The sequence below is a fragment of the Notolepis coatsorum genome, assembly GCF_963971535.1.
Source record: "Notolepis coatsorum genome assembly, chromosome: 13".
NCBI lineage: Eukaryota > Metazoa > Chordata > Actinopteri > Aulopiformes > Paralepididae > Notolepis > Notolepis coatsorum.
Genome location: NC_140177.1, coordinates 17,663,824 through 17,690,733, shown reverse-complemented (window position 1 = coordinate 17,690,733; position 26,910 = coordinate 17,663,824). Strand labels below are relative to the sequence as shown.

Sequence of the window (26,910 nt, the reverse complement as noted above, 5' to 3'; positions counted from 1 at the left end):
GTTAGCTTCTCCGTGCAAACGGGATGTAATGATCTGGTTGTTGTGTGAGTAACACGGCCGTGTACTCACAACTAAGGTAACTAACCTATGAAGCTATGCTTGGTGACAAGTGAGTAAAAGAATGTTCTTTCTCAGACTGTGATGACAATGAACAGTGTGTTCACACATTAACAGGTTTTCCTGTTTTAACTGGCCGTATTGAGGGTAAAATAGGAGGATTGTGTTTTCCCCCCCGGTTCCCTGGGGACTTTATCACCTCCTATCAGACATGTTGTGCATTAATTGTGTCTTTTGTGTGGTAGGGATACGATGTAACTCTTAGCTTGATTGCTGAGGTTGTGCTAAATCTGCTGGAGAAACTTATTTCCTAAAGGGAAATTGGTTTGGTTGCTGTCATGTGTGCTTAGCAAGGCCTGTGGTCGATACTAATCAAGAATGATGTATTCTCTCATTGTGAAAAAAACGGCGTTCCTCTGTTGAGTGTTTTTGCCATTTTTTGTATGTGATGATGGGTTGTGTGTGTCATGTGACCTACAACTGGGTTGTACTGGCCACAGAAGCACATGTGTATGTTGGACCGGGGTTCTTAGAGCCCTCTCTATTCTGTGTTTTTCCTTAGTAAAAATCAGATAGCAGGTTAGCTCATGCGCTGTGTGGAGCTGTGAAACGCTTCATAGAGCTGACTATGACTGTGTCATATTCTCTTTTTGTCGTTACGTCGTATCATGGGTGTGGGGTCGTAAAGGGGTGAACTGGTAACCTTTCCTCTCCCCATTGTTCTGTCGGTCAGGGGTACACCCCCTGTCCTTCAAGGTTCCCGTCACGTGGCGGTTCGGCACGTTACGGGGGGGGGGGGGGGGAGGGAGTTCCTGGTCCCACGGCCTGGTATATTGGGCGTGTGCACCGCAGGAATTCCCCCGCCATAGAGTACGTCACCGTGCGCGTCTCTGTTGGTAGGACTTCCGTGTGCTGTTCAGGTCCATGTGATGGATCTGTTTTCAGGGGGGGTGGTCAGGGCTCCTCCTCACCAAGCGCCTATTCAGGCCTTCTGTGAGTTCGGACTCCTTCTTCCATGTGAGGAAGCCTCCATCAGAGTACAGAGCCTTCCTCCTCAGATTGTCAAAGTGAGTGGACCCTCTAGAAGGGTCCTTTTCTATTGTATGTATATTCGATTCAATTCGTTTATTGAGTGTGTATGGGTTCAGGCCTCTTCCCCGGAGGCCCTAAAACCAGTTTTTTACATGGCTCAAGGTGCAATATATTCTTTTCAATCTGTACAGCTCGCGTGGGAAGTCTCTCTGGGGATCCCCGTCTCTTTCCTATGGGAGGGTGGTGGGATGTAAAAATGTGAACATTTTTTACCCCGGCTGTGTAGACTGGGATACATACTGTTGATGCTTCCTTCTTTCTATTCCAGAAGTGTTGGAGTTAGGGAGTGTCACACCCCTCTTGTCGTTCCCCTGGGCGCCTTGGGGATTCAATGACAGGTCTAAATAGCCTGTTCATTGATGGGGGTGTGTCCCGACGCACGTATAGTGCTAGCTCGCTGTAAACAGGCGATTGACTGGCACGCCTTGGTTGCTTGTGGTTGAAACAGCGTTTTTATAAAGCAACTGAGATGGGGGTTTTTCCTCTTCCGACGACCACATCCCATGACCTGGGTGGGTTGTCGACGGATTCTCGTTCATGTCTGGGGGATGATGACGGGATGGATCTGAACATATGTAGTGGGGTCTCACGCCCTTGGGGTGGGCCACCAGGCGCGGTTCGTCCGGACGTCTGGGTGGCGCCTTCTTTTCATGTTAAGATCAACACGCATATCTGCCCTTCTCCTGGAGTAGGCATATCGGCGTGGTTAGGGCACGGGACTGGTTCTGGTCACGCTGGTCCAGATCAGTTGAACCCGTTGTCCGCCGGGGATGCAGATCTGCTGTTCTGGTACCCTGAGGGACTTGGGCTTTTTTCAGGGGGAAAAATGCCAGGTCGGTCTGGGTGTCACAGGGTTAAGCGCTATGGAGACCCTGGTTGGGTATGTTTTTACTCAGCACTGTCGTCATGGCTTACAGCCATGCCATTCTGTACGCGCTCGATCTCGTCGGATCTCGGCCGCTACACAGGTTGGTCCTGGTTAGTACTTGGTTGGGAGACCGCCTGGGAATACCAAGTACGGTGTGCTTAGGGGCTGGTTCTCCATTATTTTTCGCTCCTCTCTCACGCATGGCGAAGAGGGGCCTGTGGGGGTGGTTTTTTGACCTCCTCTGGTGACCCTGTGCTTCCCGTACCGCCAGGCCCGGTCCGAAGTGATGTTTGCGACCCGTAGGCCTGGGTTAACCCTTTTTTGAAAACTGAAACACTTGTACTGCGGTATAGCCGGTGTATGCCCGCAGGTGTGTTTTGGAGTTTTTTCTTGAGGGGTTATAGGAACAACCACCGCATTGGGTAACACCGAGGTGGTTGGTTCCCTGGTGTGTTGGTGCAGTGTCAACTCCCGGGTTCACCGTTTGAGGGTGCCCCTGCACGTTCATGACGTCTGCCAATCGTGTCAGCCTTCTCTGCCTCGACCCCTCTGGGTGGGGGTTTTTAAATGGAGGCTTGGTCATGCAACAACGCCAGCATACGCCCCTTCCGCCGGGGCAGCTGTGTTCAGCTGTCCCCTCTGGCGCCTGTCTCGTCCGCAGTCTCCAGGCTAGGGTTAACAGCCTGTTGCCTGGTTTTTCCCCGGTGCGCTGCCTGCTTCCGTTGGTTAACCTTTTTTGTGTGCTTACGGCCATGCTGACTGTCTGTTCTGCAGGGTTAGTGTGCCAGGCGGTGTACTGTTGGGGGGACGGGGCCCGCTCGGCTTACGGCCATACCGACCTGAACACGCCCGATCTCGTCCGATCTCGGAAGCTAAGCAGGTTCTGGCCTGGTTAGTACTTGGTGGGATACCGCCTGGGATTACCAGGTGCAGTAACTGGGGGGCCTTTGTCCGAATACGCTGGCGATGTGGGGGGCGGGGCACTACGTGCCCACCTGGTGGGGTCTTGATGCTGGCATCATGGACTTCTCCGGGCCCCCATTCCAGGGAGTCCAGTCCTTTTGGTGGGTCTGGGTCTTCCTTCGCGCTCCGCTGCTACGGTCTTGCCACGGGGTTGGGTTTGCCCTTGACCCCGTGATTCTGGGGGCAGTGACGAGGTTGTTCCTCCGTTCGTTCCCGGGTGGCATGCGGGTTGTGCGTGTGTGTAGTCGTGGGGTCAAGCCACGGTCTGCTCACCCTGTGCGTTAAGTTGCTTGAGTGCCTCTTCGCACGGTCGGGTCCGTCGCCTTCCCGTGAAGCCTCTAATAGGGGGGATACCCTCCATTAGGGGGGGTCGGGGGGGCTCGGCCCTCCCTGTTCTGATGGTTTTGGGGGGCTGTCAGCGGGGTGTATTTGTCAGCCAAGTGGCTCCGCTTGGCCTCCCTTGTGCAGTGTGATGCCAAGCTAAGCCACTAACGATACAGAACGATAGGTTATGACTATAACCAAGTTCTGTTAGTTAGGGGCGATGCTTGGCATCAGACGGCCGCTGCAGCCCTTGTCCTCACCTTGTGGTGAAAGCTTGGGAAGGAGGAGAGCAGGTGACCACACACCTGCTTATGAAGGTAAGCTGATGAGGGGTGTGGTCAGACTAATACTGGTATTAGAGGTACATTTGTGGTTTATTCAGTACGCGTGCACGTACGCGAGATAGTGCAGTGTGATGCCAAGCATCGCCCCTAACTAACAGAACTTGGTTATAGTCATAACCTATCGTTTTCTCTTGTGAGCTGTCAATCAAAAGTTAATTGCCATACGGAAGGTGTGTGGGCTTGATTGCCACCTGATTGGTGTCAGGTGTGCAGGGCCTTTAAGTAGGCTTGGTTTCCTGTGTTCGGATGCTTGTCCATTTCATGTTTGCCCTCAGTAGTAGAGGCGTGTCTCAAGTTCATGTTTCTAGTGTTTAAACTTTTGTCTGTCTGTAGCGCTTTGGTTTCTTGTTTGTTTTCAACTGCTAGGCACTGGTGGTTACTTTGTTATTTCCCCCCTTTATTCTATAGTGGTGTCTTGTGTTTCCCCCACCCTATCTCATCGCTCTGGGGTAACTTTCAGATTCCCCTTTTGTGTGTGTCTGCGTGTGTGTCCTACACCCCCCCAATCCTGACAATACTAACCTTTGTACTGTCTTTTACTAGTATGCACTCTGTAACTAAGTAATCTACTATGCCTATATTACTACCCACTATGCTGATATGTCTATAATACTATGCACTCAAGAGTGTAGCACTCAAGTTCAACACTGTTTGACGAACAAGCTCACTGACCCTTAGCTGCCAGAGTTGTACACTTCCTTCTGACTTGTTGTACAGAACGAACTTGTAACTCACTTCATAAAATAAAAGCGTTCAGCTAAATGACTAAATGTAAAATGTCCAAGAATCATAAAGCAAACCGCGTCCAAGAAAATGTATCAGAAGAAAGATAATTTTGTGGGATTTTGTGTCGATTGTGATTCTATATTCCAACATAGCGGGTGGGGAGGGGGGTTCATACAAACTTGACGCGTTGCTTCCAGCACACGGTGGGTTAATGTGTGTAAAAGGATATTAGATTGAAATAACACCTTTATCTTTCAGAACCACGTGCTCCTTGCCGCCCCCTCACTAATCCTCCAGTCGCTTGCCAGCCAGGACACCATCATACGCTTGTGAATATCTTTGAATATGATTCCCGGTTTTACAACTACGGACGATGAGTAGAAATCAATACGAACGAGTCGCCATGAATTATGGATGAAAATGGTTTATATGGGATTATTTATATGATACATATGGCGTGAATATATAATATATTTACGATTGGATAGGATTTGAATAAAGGTGTTTAGTGTGTGGAAGTCCACCAGGCTACCTATTACCGCTGCTGTACCGTCCGTCTCTGATGCCTTTCCATCACAGAACAGCAAGGTAGTTCATGTGAAAGTAATGTAATAAGGCTGTACTGCGCTGCATACTGCTCTGCAATTATGATGTAATCTAATACGACAGGTCTAACAGAAAATAGTACAATCCTAATCAGATTCATAGCTTAATCTGTCTCCTCATCTGCCTGTCATGTTCATGAAATGAGAATACACACACCCCTTTGTACTGCATGGCTGAGCTGGAAATACCACGGATGAGCCAATGAGCCGTTGACAATGACTTATAGGTTATATACGGGTGTTCGCCACTATAGGTTTGACCTGATGAATGACTTGTCTCATCTTGTCTCTAGGTTATATACGGGTGTTCGCCACTAGGTTTGACCTGATGAATGACTTGTCTCATCTTGTCTCTAGGTTATATACGGGTGTTCGCCACTAGGTTTGACCTGATGAATGACTTGTCTCATCTTGTCTCTAGGTTATATACGGGTGTTCGCCACTAGGTTTGACCTGATGAATGACTTGTCTCATCTTGTCTCTAGGTTATATACGGGTGTTCGCCACTAGGTTTGACCTGATGAATGACTTGTCTCATCTTGTCTCTAGGTTATATACGGGTGTTCGCCACTAGGTTTGACCTGATGAATGACTTGTCTCATCTTGTCTCTAGGTTATATACGGGTGTTCGCCACTAGGTTTGAACTGATGAGGTCGTCCATCTTCTTCTCTATCATGTTGTCACTCAGCTATAAAAACAAACAGAATGCCTGCACTCACAGATCAATAGTCTTCTTGACAATAAATAGGGGACTATTGATCTGTGAGTGCCGGTATTCTGTTTGTTTTGATCCTTGCCACAACCACGCACCTGATACAGCAGCGATACTCAACCTGTGGCCCGTGGACCGAATCCGACCCGTGGGAACTTTTTCTGTGGTCCGCGAGGACATAAATGGTAAATGGTGCATTAATATAATTTTTTTTATCCAAAGCGCTTTACAATTTGTTCCTCACATTTGACCCATTCACTCACACATTCACACACCGACGGCAGAGGCAACCATGCAAGGTGCCAACCTGCTCATCGGGAGCAATTAGGAGTTAAGTGTCTTGCTCAAGGACACTTCGACATGCTGCCCGGGAGGAGAGGGAATCGAACCGGGAACCTCTGGATTACCAGATGACTGCTCTATCTCCTGAGCCACTGTCGCGCTGTTTTATTTAGTCAGTTAACATTTTCAAAACCATTTGACTTTGGAAGTGAAAATGACGTCTTTGTACAAAAAAGCTTTATAAAACTGAGACTCTTGTGGTTCCAATGAGCCCAGCCCAATTACTTTCAGTTATCTTTCTCATAATTTTATATTCAGATTTAATTGTATTGCCTATATTTATGTCTTTCTACTATTACCATAACCATACCTGTACCTCCCCTCCCGCCTCCCCCATGCTGCTATGATGCCTGAATTTCCCCAAGGAGATCAATCAAGGACTATCTTATCTTATCTTATCATCTCTTATCTTATCTTATCTTATCATCTCTTCGGTTTTTAAAGTCTGTTTTTACTCTGTAGCACTCTGAGATTTGGTTTCCAAATATAGAGTGCACTATACATCGAATGTATTATTATTATTATTATTATTATTATTATTATTATTGGACAAAAAGAAACATTGTGCGGCCCTATGTATAGATCTGTCCAAAGCATTTGATACGGTTGATAATTCTCTTCTGTTGAATATACTGTACAGTATTGTTTTTTGAGATTGTTTGCGGTTGGTTCTGGAGCTATTTATCAGGCAGAAACCAATGCGTGAAAGTGGGCAAAATCCAGGATCGATCCTGTGGACATGAAGCAGTGTATAGGAGTTTCTAGTTTCAAGTTTCTTTAATAGTTGTCATACAGAAGTACAGAATACTTTTATACAAAATGCTTCTTACTGTTACGCTCCAGAGACTGTGTAAGACAATATAAGTATGAAATAAAATAACATAGTATAGCATGTAAATTAGAAGTAAAAAAAAATGAGGTCACAGTGTTCAGTATAGACATATGTACAATGTTCGATGCAGAATAGACGTAACTGAGTTACCATATAATATACAATACTATGCAGTGTACTAATATACAATACTATATAGTGCAAGGCAGAAATGGGATGAGGTGCAATTTAGGTACAATTTACAGTAGGTGTACGAGTTGTAGTGCAAATCCTTTATCAATAAATATAAAGTGTGTTTGTGTGGTTTAAGTGAGTGTGTGCGTGTGGGTGTGTGTGCTGTGTGCATTTGATGGTTGTTGCATAGTGTTTATTGTTCGTTTAGCAGCCTGATGGCCTGGGGATAGAAGCTTCTTCTGAGTCTTTCTGTGCTCGCCTTAAGACTCCGGTATTGCTTGCCTGACCGCAGCAGTTCAAAGAGGCAGTTGTTCGGGTGGCTCGAGTCCTTAATAATTCTCTTAGCCTTCCCCCTGCACCGCTTGTTGTAAATGTTCTGGAGGGTGGGAAGCCCCCCTCCAATTGTGCGTTCGGCTGAACGTGTCACTCTTTGTAGTCTGCTACGGTCTTGTGCAGTGCTATTCCCAAACCAGGAGGTGATGTTGCCAGTCAGGATGCTCTCTATTGTACATGAGTAGAAGTTCTTAAGGATCTTCTGACTGACTTGGAACTTCCTTAGGCGCCTGAGGAAGTAGAGGCGTTGTCGTGCCTTCTTCACAACACTGTCAATGTGTGTGGTCCATGTCAAGTCCTCGGATATGTGGGCTCCGAGGTACTTAAAGCTGTTCACTCTCTCAACCGGTGCCCCGTCGATGCTGAGGGGGCTGTAGTCCTTGACCCCAGACCCTGAAGTCCACAATCATCTCCTTTGTTTTGCTGACGTTCAGGGAGAGGCTGTTTTCCTGGCACCATCCCGCCAGGACCTTGACCTCTTCCAGGTAGGCCCTCTCGTCGTTTGCAGAGATCAGGCCCACCACTACTGTGTCGTCAGCAAATTTGTTGATTGTGTTGCTACTCCGCTGAGCCACACAGTCGTGTGTGTACAGGGAGTAGAGGAGGGGACTCAGAACACAGCCCTGGGGGGCCCCTATGTTGAGGGTGATGGATGAGGAGGTGCAGTTGCCTGCTCTCACCACCTGGGGTCTGCCCGTCAGGAAGTCCAAGACCCACTGGCAGAGGTCATAGTTCAAGCCCAGGTCCCTGAGCTTGGCTATGAGTTTGGAGGGGACTATGGTATTGAATGTCGAGCTGTAGTCGATGAATAGCATTCTCACATAGTTCCCCTTCCTCTTGTCCAGGTGTGATGCTGCTGTGTGCAGCACATGGGCTATGGCGTCCTCCGTGGACCTGTTGGGGCGGTATGCAAATTGCAGGGGGTCCAGGTTGATGGGGAGGGAGGAGCAGATGTAGCCCTTTACTAGCTTCTCAAAGCACTTCATGGCTATGGAGGTGAGAGCTACAGGGCGGTAGTCGTTGAGGCAAGCAGGCTTGGATTTTTTGGGTACAGGGATAATAGTGGACTTCTTCAGGCAGGTGGGGATGACAGCCTGTTCTAAGGACAGGTTAAATATGTCAGTGAATACCGGGGCCAGTTGGTCGGCACAGACTTTTAGGACGCGGCCGGGGATGCCGTCCGGTCCTGCTGCCTTCCTGATATTCACTTTTTTAAAGGTCCGCCCCACCTCATGCTCTGTTACCCTGAACACTGAGTCTCCATCAGCAGCAGACCCCCCCCCCCCCCCCCATTGCCGTGGCTTGTGGGCTGGTGTTGTTATTACCAGCATCAAACCTCGCATAGAAGGTATTGAGGTCATTTGCTAAGGAGATGTCACTGTTCAGTTTGAGGGAGGTGCCTTTGTAGTCTGTCATCGTTTTGAGCCCCTGCCACATAGCTCTGGGCCCTGTTTCTTGTACGTGGTTCAACTAAGTCGATCAAGATGTCATTATCCAGCTTCAGTTAACCCGATGTTTGAAGCCGGGATTTTCCTGTTCCACGAAGGTGGATTCAGTCTCGTTAACTCAAGCCAGACTTGCGACTCAGGCTAAATGCGCGCGGCCGCTTTAGGTGAAAAGCCAGCACGTATCGATGGCAGAGATCCTGATTCTCTAACGGCATTGATTGATTAATTGATTTAAGACTTTATTGACAGATTGCAATACGGCTCAATCGCCTCGCCGACAAGTTAAATGCGTTATCTATAGGCTAATTTTAAGTCCCTCATTACCTCAATCAATCAGATTATATTTCTTTAAACTTGCCTGCTGGATTGAATAATCAAATGAGATCTTGCTAGCGAAAATAATTAGTTAACTGTTATACAGAATTACGATACGGCTCTCTTACCCATTGATTGATGTATAGTCAATCTTTAACTTATCTCCAATGTGGTCTAACGGGTTGTTCTTTTGACTTTCACACAGACGACCGGGGTTCGAGACCCTAGTCGTCTCCTTCTTTTTGCAATATAGGAATAATTCAATTTGGTGCACGTTGAGAGCTATATAAAGAATGACATCCTCAATGCATGTAGATTTATAATATTTTAACTTAAAACCAGGCTACTTTGGCGTATAATCATTAATATTATATTCAAAAAAATCATATTGGAAACACCGGGTTTTGAACCCCAGTCACTGGGTTGGCAGGCTTGAGCACTACCACTGCACCACTGTGCCAGATGGGATATATATTCATTGTTTATACATTAATGAACGAGAGACCCGTGTTTAGAATATCCTTTGTTTTGAATGAAGTTTATCTCTTTATCCTCATTCATTAATGTGACGTCAACGGCTCATTCAATTTCTCAAATCCGTCAAACAGCGCATCTCATCAGACATCTTAATCCCAGTTACAATTAAAATAACCACATAATGTGTACATCGCACGAGCGAGCGCCACCGTCACCACGGTATATATAACGTGCATTATTTAGGACAAAGTGAATTTAGTATCAGCATTTTGGGTCTATTTTACATTTCAAAAGCCCCCTCTGGAAGAATGGAGCACAAAAACGTAATTCAGAATGGTGTAACGCAGATCCTAGGCTGTGGGAATAATTTCAGGAAACGAGCTGTCACTTTCTTTGCGGGGGCGTGGCTCTGCGTGATCCGGCTAACTTGAACTTGAACTCTGCTTTCGACCAGGCTCAAACTTTTGGATCTGTTGTCATGGTGATTTGGAAAATCCACGTACATGGAACCGGAAAGGCCGGCTAACTCAGTTATCCAGTTAAAGTTATCCGACTAACTCAGTTATCCAGGTACAAGAAACAGGGCCCTGGAGTCAGCCTGTTCAAACTGGAGTTCAATTTTATCCCTGTAGCGCCGTTTTGCCTCTATTACTGTCCTCCTTACGTTGTATCGCGCCACCTTGTGGTCATTCATGTTGCCTGCCACCAGGCCGTCGTTGTATGCTTTGGTGCGCGCTTTCAGAGCTTCACAGACGGATTTGTCTACCCAGGGTTTTTGATTTGGGTAAACTTTAATTGTGGTAGTGGGGATTGTTTCTTCCACCAAAGTACGAACAAAGTCCAGCACTGTCTCTGTGTAGACATTAAGGTTATCTGTGTCGCGGAACACGCTCCTCCAGTCTGTGCACTCAAGCGCAGCTTGGAGCGTCTCCTATGACGCCACATCCCATTTCTGCACCTCTCACGAGACTACCGGTGTGCTTTTGATTTTTTGTTTGTACTTTGTATAGGAGGTGCTCACTGTGGACATGAATCAGTGTATATAGGAGGAGCTCAGTGTGGACATGAAGCAGTGTATATTGTGGACATGAAGCAGTGTATATAGGAGGTGCTCACTGTGGACATGAAGCAGTATATAGGAGGTGCTCACTGTGGACATGAAGCAGTGTATATAGGAGGTGCTCACTGTGGACATGAAGCAGTGTATATAGGAGGAGCTCACTGTGGACATGAAGCAGTGTATATAGGAGGAGCTCACTGTGGACATGAAGCAGTGTATATAGGAGGAGCTCACTGTGGACATGAAGCAGTGTATATAGGAGGTGCTCACTGTGGACATGAAGCAGTGTATATAGGAGGTGCTCACTGTGGACATGAAGCAGTGTATATAGGAGGTGCTCACTGTGGACATGAAGCAGTGTATATAGGAGGAGCTCACTGTGGACATGAAGCAGTGTATATAGGAGGAGCTCACTGTGGACATGAAGCAGTATATATAGGAGGTGCTCACTGTGGACATGAAGCAGTATATATAGGAGGAGCTCACTGTGGACATGAAGCAGTGTATATAGGAGGTGCTCACTGTGGACATGAAGCAGTGTATATAGGAGGTGCTCACTGTGGACATGGAGCAGTGTATATAGGAGGAGCTCACTGTGGACATGGAGCAGTGTATATAGAAGGAGCTCACTGTGGACATGAAGCAGTATATATAGGAGGTGCTCACTGTGGACATGAAGCAGTATATATAGGAGGAGCTCACTGTGGACATGCAGCAGTGTATATAGGAGGAGCTCACTGTGGACATGAAGCAGTGTATATAGGAGGAGCTCACTGTGGACATGCAGCAGTGTATATAGGAGGAGCTCACTGTGGACATGAAGCAGTATATATAGGAGGAGCTCACTGTGGACATGAAGCAGTATATATAGGAGGTGCTCACTGTGGACATGAAGCAGTGTATATAGGAGGAGCTCACTGTGGACATGAAGCAGTGTATATAGGAGGAGCTCACTGTGGACATGAAGCAGTGTATATAGGAGGAGCTCACTGTGGACATGCAGCAGTGTATATAGGAGGAGCTCACTGTGGACATGAAGCAGTATATATAGGAGGAGCTCACTGTGGACATGAAGCAGTATATATAGGAGGTGCTCACTGTGGACATGAAGCAGTGTATATAGGAGGAGCTCACTGTGGACATGAAGCAGTGTATATAGGAGGAGCTCACTGTGGACATGCAGCAGTGTATATAGGAGGTGCTCACTGTGGACATGAAGTAGTGTATATAGGAGGAGCTCACTGTGGACATGCAGCAGTGTATATAGGAGGAGCTCACTGTGGACATGCAGCAGTGTATATAGGAGGTGCTCACTGTGGACATGAAGCAGTGTATATAGGAGGTGCTCACTGTGGACATGAAGCAGTGTATATAGGAGGTGCTCACTGTGGACATGAAGCAGTGGTCCAGGGTCTCGTCAGCGAACAGCACAGTGTCCTTGATGAAGACGGCGGTGGCTCTCAGGACGAAGGAGGAGAACAGGTTGATGTGGATGTAGTTGCGGGTGCAGTGGAACTTTCTGAAAGGGAGATATTCAGTTAATTATATTGTTTACACTGTATATTTTTCTCATATATTTATATTCAGATCAGATCATATTGCCTATATTTATGTCTTTCTACGATTACCCTGCCCATACCTGTACCTCCCCTCCCCCTCCCCCTGCCACTCCCTAACCTCGTTCCCAGTTTTATCTCCTCTGTGAGATAAAGACTGGTAAAGCACTACGATCGAAAGTGTGAATTTCCGGTGTATGTACTTCCCCTGGAAGCTGCCTCCGAACGGACCAAACTTTTCCTGAATCCTGTCGGCAAACAAGCTAGAACGTCCCGGTCATGTAGTAAATTCTTCAGGCAAAGCCGTTGTAGACTGCAGTGGCTTAAACGAGGAAATATTGTGCACTTCACACGTTTCTATAATTGTTTTGTCGAAACCGGAAAGCCTGTAGCCGACGCCCCCCCCCCCCCCTTCCCACCCACAACAACACAGAGGAACAGATCACAAACGGACAATACTTCGAACCTGCCAACATAAATGAAATAACCAACGCCAATGGACTGAACATTTTTCACATTAACATTAACAGCTTAAAAAACAAATTGGATGAAATCAAGCAAATATTCATAAATGGTAAGGCAAACATACTGTGCTTCTCAGAAACTAAGCTCGACGATTCTGTAAAAGATCCAGAGATAGAGATTGAGAACTACTCAATAATCAGGAATGATAGGAACAAACATGGAGGTGGTGTCTGTATGTACATACACAAGGACACCAAATTCATCAACAGAAATGACCTGAATCATAAATCAATTGAAACTGTATGGGTGGAAATCCTATTCGAAAGGGCGAAATCCCTACTGGTTGGCACAGTCTACAGGCCGCCAGATCATAGTGGCTTTTATGATACAATGGATGGGTGTTTAGCTGGAGTTGAGGATGTAGACAAAATTCTTATTGGAGACTGGAACACGGATATGCAACGAAAAGATGCACCCGTCTTCAAGGCCTTCAGTAGGTTTTGTGATCTGCATGGCCTCAGCCAGCTAATCACCCAACCCACACGTGTATGTGAATCAACTCAGACTACCATTGACCTCATTCTGACCTCCGACAAGTCCAAGATCTCAAATAAAGGGGTTATAGCATGTGGGTTAAGTGATCATTATATGATATTCTGTACCCGAAAAAAACTAAAACAAAAGGCTGGCTGCCACAAAACAGTCACATCTAGAGACCTCAAAACCTACTCTAGCGAGGCCTTCAACCTTGAACTGGAGAGTCTGGACTGGTCAGATGAACTCAATGGTACACTGGTTGACGAAACATGGCTTGGTTTCAAAACCAAATTCTCAGCAATACTAAACGACATGGCCCCCCTAAGAACCACCAGGGTAAAAAATCGCGCTGAGCCGTGGATGCACTCCGAAATACTGGCCGCTATGAAAACCAGAGACAAAAAATGCTCTGAGTTTCGTAAAAGTCAGTCAAAGCTTACTAAAAGCACGAGCAGTGAACTCCAAGCCCACGTGACTGAACTCAAACTAGAAAGAAACAGACTAAGAAACGACGTAAACTCCATGATCAAAACTGCAAAAAAGAATTTCATCAATGACAAAACTGAGGAAAACAAAAACAAACCACGTGAACTGTGGAAATTACTCAATAATCAACTAGGATGCAGTAAAAAACTTAAAACCAGATTCTCAAACATAAACATAAAAACTGACAACACGCTCATCACAGACAAGCTGGATGTAGCCAATTACTTAAACATTTTCTTCACAAACATAGCCACAACACTGGTAAACAAACTACCCTCCCACTCAGGGCTTTATGGGGTAGAACACATAGTAGCTTTCTACAAAAACCTAGGGGTCCGCAAGGACGACTTCAAGCTGGAAATGGTAACAACAGATGAGGTACTCAATAAACTGAGCGCCCTCCAACCTAACAAGGCCACTGGCCATGACAACATCCCCTCCAAATTCCTCAGAGACTCAGCAGCCGCCATCACACCAATCATCACACACATAATAAACCTCTCCATAAAACAGGGACACGTCCCCAAGGACTTCAAAATTGCGAGGGTGACCCCTCTGCACAAAAAGGGCAGCAAATTAGACCCAGGCAACTACCGCCCTGTTTCTATTCTCACCTCCATCTCGAAAGTCATGGAAAAAATAGTCTACGAACAGGTCGAAAAGTACCTAGCGGAAAAAAATCTAATCTACGAATTCCAATCTGGCTTCAGAACATCCCACTCCACTGACACATGCCTTCTCTATTTGAATGACCACATCAAACAAGAGGTGGACGCAGGCAAATACTGCGGCATGGTCATGCTGGACCTACAAAAGGCCTTTGACACGGTCAATCACTCCATTCTGATTGACAAGCTAAAAGCAATTGGTTTTGATAGTCTATCAGTGAGCTGGATGCAATCCTACCTTGAGGGGAGGGAACAGATGGTGGAGGTAAACGGTACCCTATCCCCCCCCCTCACAGTGAGCTGTGGTGTTCCACAAGGAAGCATACTAGGACCGCTACTGTTCCTAATTTATGCAAATGACATGTCGTCAGCTTGTGACTGCAACTTGTTCCTGTTTGCGGACGACTCAGCCCTGCTGGTCTCTGACAAGAACAAGTTACAGGTTGAAAAAACCCTCAGCTCGGAACTAGGCAGAATCTGCATATGGCTCGCTGATAACAAACTATCATTACACATGGGCAAAACAGAGTCCATTCTCTTCGGTTCAAATAACAAACTCAGCAAGACCGACGGCTTCTCAGTTACAGTGGGTGACAATATTGTCACAAGGAAAGATGAAATTACCTACCTGGGGTCCATCCTAGAGGCTAATCTCTCCTGTGACAAAATGGCATCCAATGTAATAAAAAAAGTCAACCAACGAACTCGATTCTTGTACCGGATCTCCTCTCTGGTAAACAAGAACACCCTGAAGACTCTGGCAGGAGCACTCATTCAGGGGTACTACGACTATGCTTGCACCTCATGGTACCAAAGCACCTCAAAGGCGCTAAAAACAAAATTACAAACATCTCAAAACAAACTGGTCAGACTACTGCTTGACCTTACTCCTAGAACCCACCTCACCCCTGCCCACTTCGACAACCTAGGATGGCTTAGAGTAGACGACAGAGTACAACAACTTGCAATGGGCCTGGTCTACAAGATACACTACACGACCAAGGTACCCATGTACATGTCAAAATACTTCCCAAAGGTCAGTGAATACCACGATCACAACACCAGAGGGAGCTCCACAAATCATGTCAAACCCAGATTCGGCTCAAATAAGGGACTAAACACGTTTCGCAATTATGCCACATCAATGTGGAACGCCCTACCCAAAGCTGTAAAGGAATGTGGATCACTACCCACTTTCAAAACCTCTCTCAAGGGACACCTACGGGAGACTGCAATTCAACACTGGCCCCTGTAAATATCCTAACCCAATCATTCCAACCCCCTCCAATGTACAGTCATTTACCTAGTATGGTTTTGTCAATAGTTCAATGTACAATTGTGTTTGTTTGTACAGTGTCTCCTCCCCCCCCCCCCTCAATGTACAGTGTTACTTGTTTATACAGTGTGCCCCCCGCCCCCCCCCCCCAACCACCTCCAATGTAAATTACCCAGTATGGTTGTCAATATCCCAATGTACCCAACCCCCCCCACCCAACCTCCAATGTACAGTTTCTACGTCAAATGTATATACTCCCTTTTCTTGACTCCTTCTGTATCACAAACAGTACTGTATTTGCAAATCTGGTATGTCATAAATGTATAGATGTAGCAGTACTGACTATCTGTATGTCATGTATGTCATATATGTCTATATGAATTGAAAATGGGGGACCCTGATGGAAACAAGACAAACGTCTTTCTCAGGTCTGCATCCCCTTAACAATTGTATGTATTGAGCCGTACTGTATTGTACCCATTCTGCAATCTGTTAAATAAAGTTTTCATTCATTCATTCATTCATACTTCCTGTACTTCCATTTTCACACTTTAGGAGGCATAGCTTTACCAGCCTAGCCACTCCCCCAAGTTTCTCCAAGGGGATCAATAAAGGAATACCTTATCTTATCTTTTCTTTTGCAGGGGGGAGAAATAGAATGACATGTATTCACATGAATTGATACACACACACACACACACACACACACACACACACACACACACACACAGATGCTTATCCATATGCACCTGCAGTACACACACATACATACTATACTGTACATGCACATAATATGCACACACACACACACACACACACACACAGATATGCTTGTCCATATGCACCTGCAGTGCACACACATACATACTGTACATGCACATAATATGCACACATGTACACAGACACACACACACACAGAGATGCACGTACATGCACATAATATGCACACACACACACACACACACACACACACACACACACACACACACACACACACACACACACACACACACACACACACACACACACACACACACACACACACACACACACACACACACACACACACACACACACACACACACACACACACACACACACACACACACACACACACACACACACACACACACACACACACACAGATATGCTTGTCCATATGCACCTGCAGTGCACACACATACATACTGTACATGCACATAATATGCACACATGTACACAGACACACACACACACACACACACAGATGCTTGTCCATATGCACCTGCAGTGCACACACAAACATACTGTACATGGACACACACACACACACACACACACACACACACACACACACACACACACACACACACACACACACACACACACACACACACACACACACACACACACGCATGCGCAAACAAAAATAATTTTTATAATTAAACCTCTTGTCTAACAGGGGAAGGAAAATGTGAACTTTTTAGATCTTCCAAGAAACTCCCTGAACACTCGCTGGCAACACTAGCTGGAAGACACTGAGCGAGTCATCAGTGAGCTTCCCTGGCTCCCAAAGTGGAAACCAGAACCAAAAAAGTTAAACTTTTCCTTAAGAAAGGGGGATGTGATATATGGTACTCGGGTGCAATTAAGAGTACGGTGTTGAAGAGTATTGTGATCGACTGATGATGTCTGTTGTCGCATTCCTGACCTGACGCTCAGAGTAAAGCTGAAGCTGCGGCTACCAACTAAGCTCATGTGTGTTATTGTTATATTGTTATATATTGTTATATTGTTATTGCTATAAGGAACCCAGTCAAAACTACAACAGTGGAGGAGGCTGCCGTTTTCTAGGAGATGGCCGCCACTGTAGAGCGTTTGCTGGGCCATAATATTCTCTGTTGCCATCTTTTGGCTAAAGTTGTTGTGTGAAATCAATATCTGTATTCAGTGATTAACACGCATTCCCAAACAAGCAGTCCATCTATTTAGCTGCTATCTATTTTACACTTATTTTATGTCTGCAGTTTTTAGTCTTTTTTACGGGTCCTACTAATCACCACAAAGTACCAGAAAATACCCCAAAGTACCCCAAAATACCCCAAAGTACCACAAAATACCCCAAAGTACCCCAAAGTATACCCCAAAGTACCCCAAAATACCCCAAAGTACCCCAAAGTACCCCGCAATACCCCAAAGTACCCCAAAATATGCCAAAAATATCCCAAAGTACCCCAAAGTACCCCAAATTACCCCAAAGTACCCCAAAATACCCCAAAATACCCCAAAGTACCTCTGAATACCCCAAAGTACCCCAAAGTATACCCCAAGTATACACGCTGCTCATCTTCTCTCATCCTTTTCGGACCACATTCTATGTGCTTCCTCTTGGCTTTTTTTTTTGGCCAGGGCATTGTGAGCCACCCGGATCTTGGCCAAATTGTTCACATTTCTGGAGTGCACCAGCAGCTGCTTCTCATTCTGGAGGATGGAGAGCCAGCCAGACTTAATTTAGCTGACCTTGTTCATTGTACACTCGATCCACATGTCCCAGGCCATGCTGGAGTAGGGGTTGCCTGTGATGGATTGTGAGTGAAGTCAGTACGAAGGAAGGCGACCTGATCAGACCTCAGGCAGCCACCTTCCATACCTATTGTTGTCGTACATTACCATCCATGGCAGCATGGCACGCAGAGAGCTGACATACTCATCCCAGTTGCAGGTATGTACTCCATGCACATTCTGCATGAGTGCATCTGTCATAGACAGGAAGTCCCTCCAGTAGTCCGCCATGTCACTGGCCTCCACCTGGGTGAATAAATTGGTGATGAGGCTCTCGAGGTCAGTATCATCCTCCAGTGCCGCATGTGCAGCTGCACAGGGTTCTTGGGAGAGACTCATATCTCTCAGAATCTCAAGGTTCTCCCTTGTCTCATCAGCCAGGTTGGGCATGAGCCTCCCCTTTACCAGCTGACTCATGAGTGCCTCATAGATGAGCCTCAAGCAATGCAGCCCCCTCTTGTAATGCTTGCCTTTCAGTGCACGGTCAACGGAGCCCTCTGCAATAACTCCTCCTGCCACGAGTACATTTCCTAGCTCACTCCCCTTGTAGCGCTTGTAGATAGCGCTCATCATCACACACTGTGTATGGAAGGGACCAAGAAAGGGTACAATGTCATCATGGTACTTGTTTGGGTTCTCGGCCTTGAGCAGAGTGATGAGGACGTACACAGGATGATCTCCCACTAAGAAGGCGAAGGGCATGTGCTTAGTGGCGATGATGGTAGACAGCTTCTCCATGATGTCATTCACAACTGACTTGTTGGGCGGTTGATTGTAAGATGTATGAGAATAAGCCTTGCTCTTCCTCTGCTCCATATTCAAGCCAGCGTGAAACCCATTGTATGAAGGGATGCATGTTATTTATGGACAAGACCATGGCTGAGGCCCATGCCACAAAGTGGAAGAGAATGAAGAACAAATCATTCATCCATCTCCCTCCAGATGCAGATAGCCTACGCCAACACTGCCTCCGTGCGAACGACTTGGCATATCTAGTGCACCACCCCTCCCTGAAGCGACACCCTTCGCCACTCGGACATGGCTGGGTGCTGGTGGGTGGTCGCTGTCGCCCTGTCCGCGACACACAACCTGCTCTCCCAACACATCTACCTGCAGCAGGGCCAGCTGAAGAAAGTGAGGAAGAGGAGAGTGAGGAGGATGATGATGAGAAGGGAGATGATGATGTATGGAGGAGGAGGGGTGATTCATTGGAATCTGATGATTCAGAATCTAGTGAGGCAGAATGCTCTGATTCGGACTGATCATGACATGTTTAAAGTGGTTTCATTGTTAACCTGTTCAAGTTACAGCTATTTAAGAGAGCATATTTTGAAGGATAATTAGTTATCTTGTCATACTGTACATTCATCAATTATTTAGCTGAGATCCTTATGAAGGTAGTTTGTTTAAACAAACACACTGTAGCACCCACTCCACACACTTTATAGCACACACCCACTTTAAACAAACACACTGTAGCACCCACTCCCCACACTTTATATTTATGGATGAAGGATTGCACTACAACTCGTACACCTTACTGTAAATTGTACCTAAAATTGTACCTCATCCCATTTCTGCTTTGCACTAGATAGTACTGTACATTAGTACACTGCATAGTATTGTGTATTGTATATTATATGGTAACTCAGAACATTGTACATATGTCTATACCGAACACTGTGACCTCATTTTCTTCTTCTAAATTCATGCTATATTATGTTATTATGTTATTTGATACTATCTTGTCTAGCACAGTCTCTGGAGCGTAACAGTAAGAAGCATTTTGTATGAAAGTATTCTGTACTTCTGTATGACAACTATTAAAGAACTTGAACTTGAACTTGAAGTACAGCAGTACCATGGTAAAATTGGTTTTGACATAAAAAATTACATTTTCGCTCTACTAGATGGTGGCCTTCTTGGATTTCTGGGTCAAATTGATGTCATAGAGTCAAACTGATGTCAGATTTGGAATCGTCATGGTTGACTTACACAAAAAAGTGTATTCATACATGATTCTATGTGCTCTGGATCAAAAGTGAATTTTTCAAGATGGCGTCAGCAGGTATTTTGGATTTGGCCATCTGACAAAAAATGCCTGGATTTTTGGGAGGGACACGGGGGCTAAATATTTGATAAAAGGTCCATAGAAGTCAAATCAATCCTCAAAACCTTCCATCTGGGACAGAGACATCTAGCTGCACCTTCCGTCTGGGACAGAGACGTCTAGCTGCACCTTCCGTCTGGGACAGAGACGTCTAGCTGCACCTTCCGTCTGGTACAGAGACGTCTAGCAGCACCTTCCGTCTGGGACAGAGACGTCTAGCTGCACCTTCCGTCTGGGACAGAGACGTCTAGCAGCACCTTCCATCTGGGACAGAGACGTCTAGCTGCACCTTCCGTCTGGGACAGAGACGTCTAGCTGCACCTTCCGTCTGGGACAGAGACGTCTAGCTGCACCTTCCGTCTGGGACAGAGACGTCTAGCTGCACCTTCCGTCTGGGACAGAGACGTCTAGCTGCACCTTCCGTCTGTGAGACTTTTTTTTTATCCACTTTTTCTTCTCCTGTTTTTCTGTGTTTTTCTCCCATCCCAATTTAGTCATGCCAATTCCCCCCTCCCCTTCCTGGTCGTTGCTCGCATGTGCAGCTAGACGTCCCCTTCCTGGTCGGTCAAGGGAGGGTTGATAGATACTATCACATGTCCCCTCCGATACATGCAGAGTCAGCCAGCCACTTCTTTTCACCTGCCAGCGCGGACTCTCATTGTTGAGGTATAACGTGTGTGGGAGGCTCACACTACCCTCACCATCTCCCTTCCTCGCTGTGCAGGCGCCCTGACCGACCTGTAGGAGTCGCTGTTTACAACGACCAGATCACCACCCACCGGCTTCCCTCCCGCTGACTCTGCCAATTGAGCCAGTATGACGGCCGGCCAAGCCGGAGGCAAAGCTGACAGCCGGATTCGATACCAGTGTCTCTCGTGTTGGTGACAAGCGCTTAGTCCGCTGCGCCACCCAGCCGCCCGTCTGGGAGACTTTTGAAGAGTTTTTGGAGTTTCAAATAACGGAAAATACATTATTTGGAACTCTCATTGTAAATAAATCATAATAATAATAAATTACCCTTTATTAATTGTAAATTGGAATATAGATATGTTTTGCCCCTGTCTTCACGGACAAATACAGTGAATTCTAATAACTCATAGCGGTGTCCACAGGTAATCAGTCATCTAGAGAATGTAAACATGTCTCCATTGCTATCTTGTTTTTGGTGGTGGGACTACCCGTTTGCTTGTGTTTGGATCACTGATTGGGCATTAAAAATGACAATTGCAGCTTCCATGGCTTTATTACATTTGGGCTTTATTACAAATGTACAAATGCTTCTATTTGGGGGGGCCTGTGGTGAAGTCTTACCTAAAGGCAGTGAACACGCCGATGGCCGTCAGCAGGGAAATGAGAGAGGTGGCATAGCCCACAGTGTAGACCTGCCTGAATGTGTACAGGTACTTTGTCTAGAGAGAGAGAGAGAGAGAGAGAGAGAGAGAGAGAGAGAGAGAGAGAGAGAGAGAGAGAGAGAGAGAGAGAGAGAGAGAGAGAGAATGATAGAGAGACAGAGAGAGAGAATGATAGAGAGACAGATAGAGAGAATGATAGAGAGACAGAGAGAGAGAAAGAGAGAGAGAACTAGTAAGATTATGTAAGGGATATGTAGATATAGTATCTACAGATACTGTATGTAAAAAGGATTATATGCAGGTGTGTACAAACAGAAGTGTATATATATTATATATATATGGTAAGAATAAATAAATAAATATATATAGTGTGACATACTTTGGGATGTTACGAGCTGTCACCAGATTGGAATTAATAAAACACACACGGCACAAGGTAGAAGCACGTTTAACAGCAGTTGTATTACTGTTTAGGGGAAAAGGAGAAGTTAGGGAAATCGTAAGCCAGTCCATAATACAAGAGAATCGTCTTGGTCCGTTAGCGGGGTCCGGTAAACAGAGAGCGGTTCTCATACGGGCGGGGGCTGATCCGGGAGAAGAGACGTCAGACAAGCAGGGGTCAATACACATGCGGGTTCTCAGACGATCAGCGGTTACAGCACAGAGCAGGGTACTCCTTCCAAAAGCAGATAAACAATGCATTGGTCACACAGACAATAATCTTCTCCTCTTCTCTCTCTTACTCACATCCTCTTCTTCCGTATGGTTTCGCCTCAGCTACTCCAATGATTCTGTATCTCTGTCTCCCTTTCCTATGCTGCTTGATTGAGTGGTGATTTCGCTCACATGTATCGGGCGCGTCTGGCACAGGTGCGCTTCATCTGTGCTGATGCGCTCTGCTCTGGCCGGAGTCTCTCCGGAACTCCTAATATGGGCATATACCCCTAACCCCAGTACCTTGGCCAACACATAGCGGCCGTCTATTACTACACCAGCCGGTCTGCCACATAACCCCCCCCCCCCCCCTCAGCTCCGAGCGGGAGGCAGGGGCGATCCAAGATGCCAGCACATCTTTCCGGGAGAGCGCATCCGCATTCCCGTGCGTGGCTCCGGACCTGTGGATGACATTGAAGGCAAAGGGTTTGAGTGAGAGAAACCACCAGGTGACCCTCGTATTATTATTCTTATTGCGTGACATCCAGACTAGTGGTGCATGGTCAGTTACCAGGGTGAAGTGCCGTCCCAACAGATAGTATTTTAACTCTCCCAAGGCCCACTTGATCGCCAGGCATTCCTTTTCGACTGTGGAATATTTTTGTTCCCTGGGCAGCAGATTCCAGCTGATATAAGTGATGGGATGCTCCTCACCTTCTTGCAGTTGGGATAGCATGGCACCCACCCCGGTTTCTGAGGCATCCGTCTGCACCACTAGCGGTTTGGTGAAGTCTGGAGCCACCAACAAGAGGTCAGAGCAGAGGGCCGCCTTTAGCTCCACGAAGGCCTTCTCCATCTCGGTCGTCCACAGGATCCGGTCTGGCAGCCGGCTCCGGGTCAGGTCCATTAGCGGCGCTGCTAGGGACGAGAAGTGGGGGACAAATCGGCGGTAGTAGCTAGCGAGCCCTATAAATGTTCGTACCTGTTGCTTGGTTTGGGGGCAAGGCCAACTCTGTATGGCGTCAACCTTTCCGACCTGAGGTTTGACATGGCCGCGGCCGAAGGTGTACCCTAGGCATCTCGGAGGCCTAGGCAACACTTTATGGGGTTCGCCATCAGCCTCACCCCCCTCGGGGCTCGCATTACCGCTTCCACCTGTTGGAGATAGGTCCCCCACACCATGTATGACGATATCGTCCAGATAGGCCGCTGCATAGTGCTGATGGGGCCGCAGGACTCGATCCATGAGTCGCTGGAACGTGGCCAGGGCTCTGTGTAAGCCGAATGGTAGTCGTACGTAGTGGAAGAGCACCTCTGGTGTGCCAAACGCTGTCTTCTCCCGAGCTGCTGGGGCTAGGGGTACCTGCCAGTACCCCTTTGTGAGATCCAGCGTTGTGATAAACCGGGCCCGGCCCAGGCTCTTGATCATCTTGTCGACCCTGGGCATAGGATATGCGTAAAATTTGGTTATTTCATTCAGTTTGCGGAAGTCATTGCAGAACCTCATTGATCCGTCTGGTTTCGGTACCAGCATGATGGGGCTTGACCAGCCGCTGTGGGACTCCTTAATGACACCCGCCTCCAACATGGCCTTTACCTCTTTTATGATGGCCTCTCGTCGTGCCACCGGGATCCAGTAAGGCCGTAACTTCACCTTCTTTCCAGGGTCCGTAATTATCTGATGTTCTGCTATTGTGGTGTGTCCTGGTTCCGAAGAGAACACATACTGATATCTCTGGACCAGCTCCTTCAGCTCCTGTTTCTGGCCCGGCATCAAGTTGTACACCCGGGCTTGTGCTCTTTGGGCGGCCGCCATTTGTTCCCTAACCATGGGGCAAATAGTAGCCATTATCTCTCTCACCTCCTCCACATGTTCCACCATGATCTGGTGGGGTGATGGCTGGTGTTACCAGGCCTCCTTGGCGAGGTCCAACATCCCTCTGGGCTTTCGGCCATACAGGAGCTCGAAGGGCGAGAAACCGGTAGACGCTTGTGGAACCTCCCTAATAGCAAATAACAGAAACGGGAGCAGCTGGTCCTAGTTCCGTCCATCGGCTTCTATTATCATTCTTTATCATCTGCTTGAGGGTTTGATTGAACCGCTCTACCAAGCCGTCTGTCTGGGGATGATACACAGAAGTTCTCAATTGTTTTACCTTCATCAGGCGAGACACGTCCTTCATGATCCGGGACATGAACGGAGTGCCTTGGTCAGTCAAGATCTCATCGGGTAGACCGACCCGAGAGAACAGCATCATCAGTTCCCGAGCAATTCCCTTCATGGCCATCGTCCGCAGGGAGATTGCTTCTGGGTACCTCGTGGCATAGTCAAGGATGACAAGGATATACTGATGTCCCCGTCCGATCTTTGGTAGGGGTCCCACCCGGTCTATTGCGATCCTGCTGAAAAGCACAGAGATAATGGGGAGGGGGATTAACGGGCTCCTCACGTGAGGTCTTGGTGCCACCTGCTGGCACTCAGGGCAACTACGGCAGTAGTCTTCCACCGCCTTCTTGATGCCCGGCCAGTAGAACCTCGCCTTGATCCTCTCCAGTGTTTTCTCGACTCCCAGGTGCGCTCCTAGCAGATGGGAGTGGGCCAACTGTAGGACAGAGGAGATGAAAGGGCGAGGCACCAACAACAGTTCTACCCAGACGCCGGCCTTCATGACCACTTGATACAATAATTTGTTCTTAATTGCAAAGTGTGGGAACATGACTTGTCTTACCCCGTTTATGGGCTGGCCATCCACCAGGGTCACCTGTTGTAGGGCACTGGTGAGGTTCACGTCTTCAAGTTGGGCGCTCCCGAACCGACCAGCCAAGGCAGGCATCATGGGCAGGTCTTCCTTGTCTAAGTTGAGGGGGAATAGATCTCCCAGGGCCGGATCGTCGTCATCCTCATTGGGTGGGGTCACGGCACCTTCGTTCGTTGCAGCCCCTGGTCCAGCTTCTTCTTCGGCTTCTGCTGCCTCTTTGCTGGATTCTCCCTCGGAGAGCGGGTTGGTGGAGGCCTCTGGGACGACGTTTTGGAATCCACAGATGTGTTGGTGCACGTGACGCTGTTTGGGTTGTGTCGGGGTGGGGGTTCCCCGGGTTGGGCGGCAGCATGTACGTTCCTCGCGTCGTCAGCAGCACCAGCCGGGTCTACGTGTACTCCCGGGTCTCACCGTGAATGCAGGTGACCCCCACCTTTGTAGCTAGGTGGGGTTGTTGGGCAAACTCGGGCCTCACCAGCGTCACAGTGCTTCCGGAGTCCAGGAGAGCGGTGGGGTCCTTCCCGTTGGCTTTTACCAGGGTTAGGGTGGAGTCCCGACCCTCCTGGGCCCAGCATGTAGTCAGTAGTCCACAGGGTTGGCTTATTTCACTTGCTGTTGTGGGCATCTCGGCATTGCGCCGTTGGGGGCAGTGACATGAAAGGTGTCCCTTTTCCCCACACTCGAAGCACCTGTCCTCTCTCGGGCTTAGGGTGCCCACCTGTCCCGTGTCCCGCTACAACAGAACAATGTCCTGCAATTCAAAGATTATATTATTATTATTATTATTATTATTATTATTATTATTATTATTATTATTATTATTATTATTATTATTATTATTATTATTATTATTATTATTATTATTATTATTATTATTATTATTATTATTATTATTATTATTATTATTATTATTATTATTATTATTATTATTATTATTATTATTATTATTATTTTTTTAAATGTTGTTCATTTAATGCCTCGCTCCAATTAAGTGTGTCACTCGAGTGAGTCAGAAGAAACACGCACCTCTGCGGGGCCAGCCGTGTATTAGGTCTAACAGAGTGACAGCCAACATAATGTTAAGTATTTTTATATACATGGTTATGGCTTTATTGTTTTAAAATCTGCATTGTTTTAAAACATTTTGTGGGTTCACCAGACACATATTGCGGAGACTGTGCTGTCTCGCCTTTTCTTTACGTTATATAGGGTTTGTGGAGACTTTGGGTCTCACCCTTTTTGTTTGCTATGAGCAACTGAGTGATCCGCTATTCACAATAAAAACATTATTATATTGTGAAGATCAACCATCGCATTCCGTCTCCTCTCTTCTACACTTCACTGCTAATAATGCTCAGGAAAAGATGGCTGAAAAGACTTAGCTCCTGCTCTTTCTATTAATGGAATGATTTTATCAGCTTGGATACCAAGATTGATGGTTACCTGCTTAATGATGAAAGTGTGATTACGGTATATAGATGTTGGTGACATAGTAGCGGCTGAGAAGGTGATTGGTGAAGCATCTATACAGTTTAATAAGATTAATAACTAAATGTGCTATATATAGCCTACCGTCTGCGTCGAATATGAAATAAAGGCATTTAAATAATAAATACATTTCTTTAATTTTAATTAGCAATAAAAAAAATTTAAATACTTTTTATTTTATAAAATTTTTCTCACCTACAGTACGTGTCCCACATTGTCCCGCAAAAGCAGTGCTGCTGTCCTGCGACTGAACCATTTTGACCTGGTCACCCTACTCGGGCTGGGTCGCCGCCGCCGGGGTTCCACCCCTTCTCCTCCCCGGCTAGACTCCTCTGGCCGGGTGGA

The 26,910-nt window shown here is 46.8% G+C and overlaps 1 protein-coding gene across 1 annotated transcript in view; it reads right to left on the bottom strand.

The window, feature by feature from the left end:
* Window positions 1–26,910, bottom strand: part of ghrhra (growth hormone releasing hormone receptor a) — a gene marked incomplete at both ends in the record, with an annotated part of 149,402 nt that overhangs the window by 18,360 nt on the left and 104,132 nt on the right. The window contains 2 exons of the mRNA XM_084327580.1: window positions 12,060–12,192; window positions 21,624–21,721. Of these exons, the coding sequence (XP_084183706.1) occupies window positions 12,060–12,192; window positions 21,624–21,721 (231 nt within the window). The remainder of the gene's footprint in view (window positions 1–12,059; window positions 12,193–21,623; window positions 21,722–26,910) is intronic.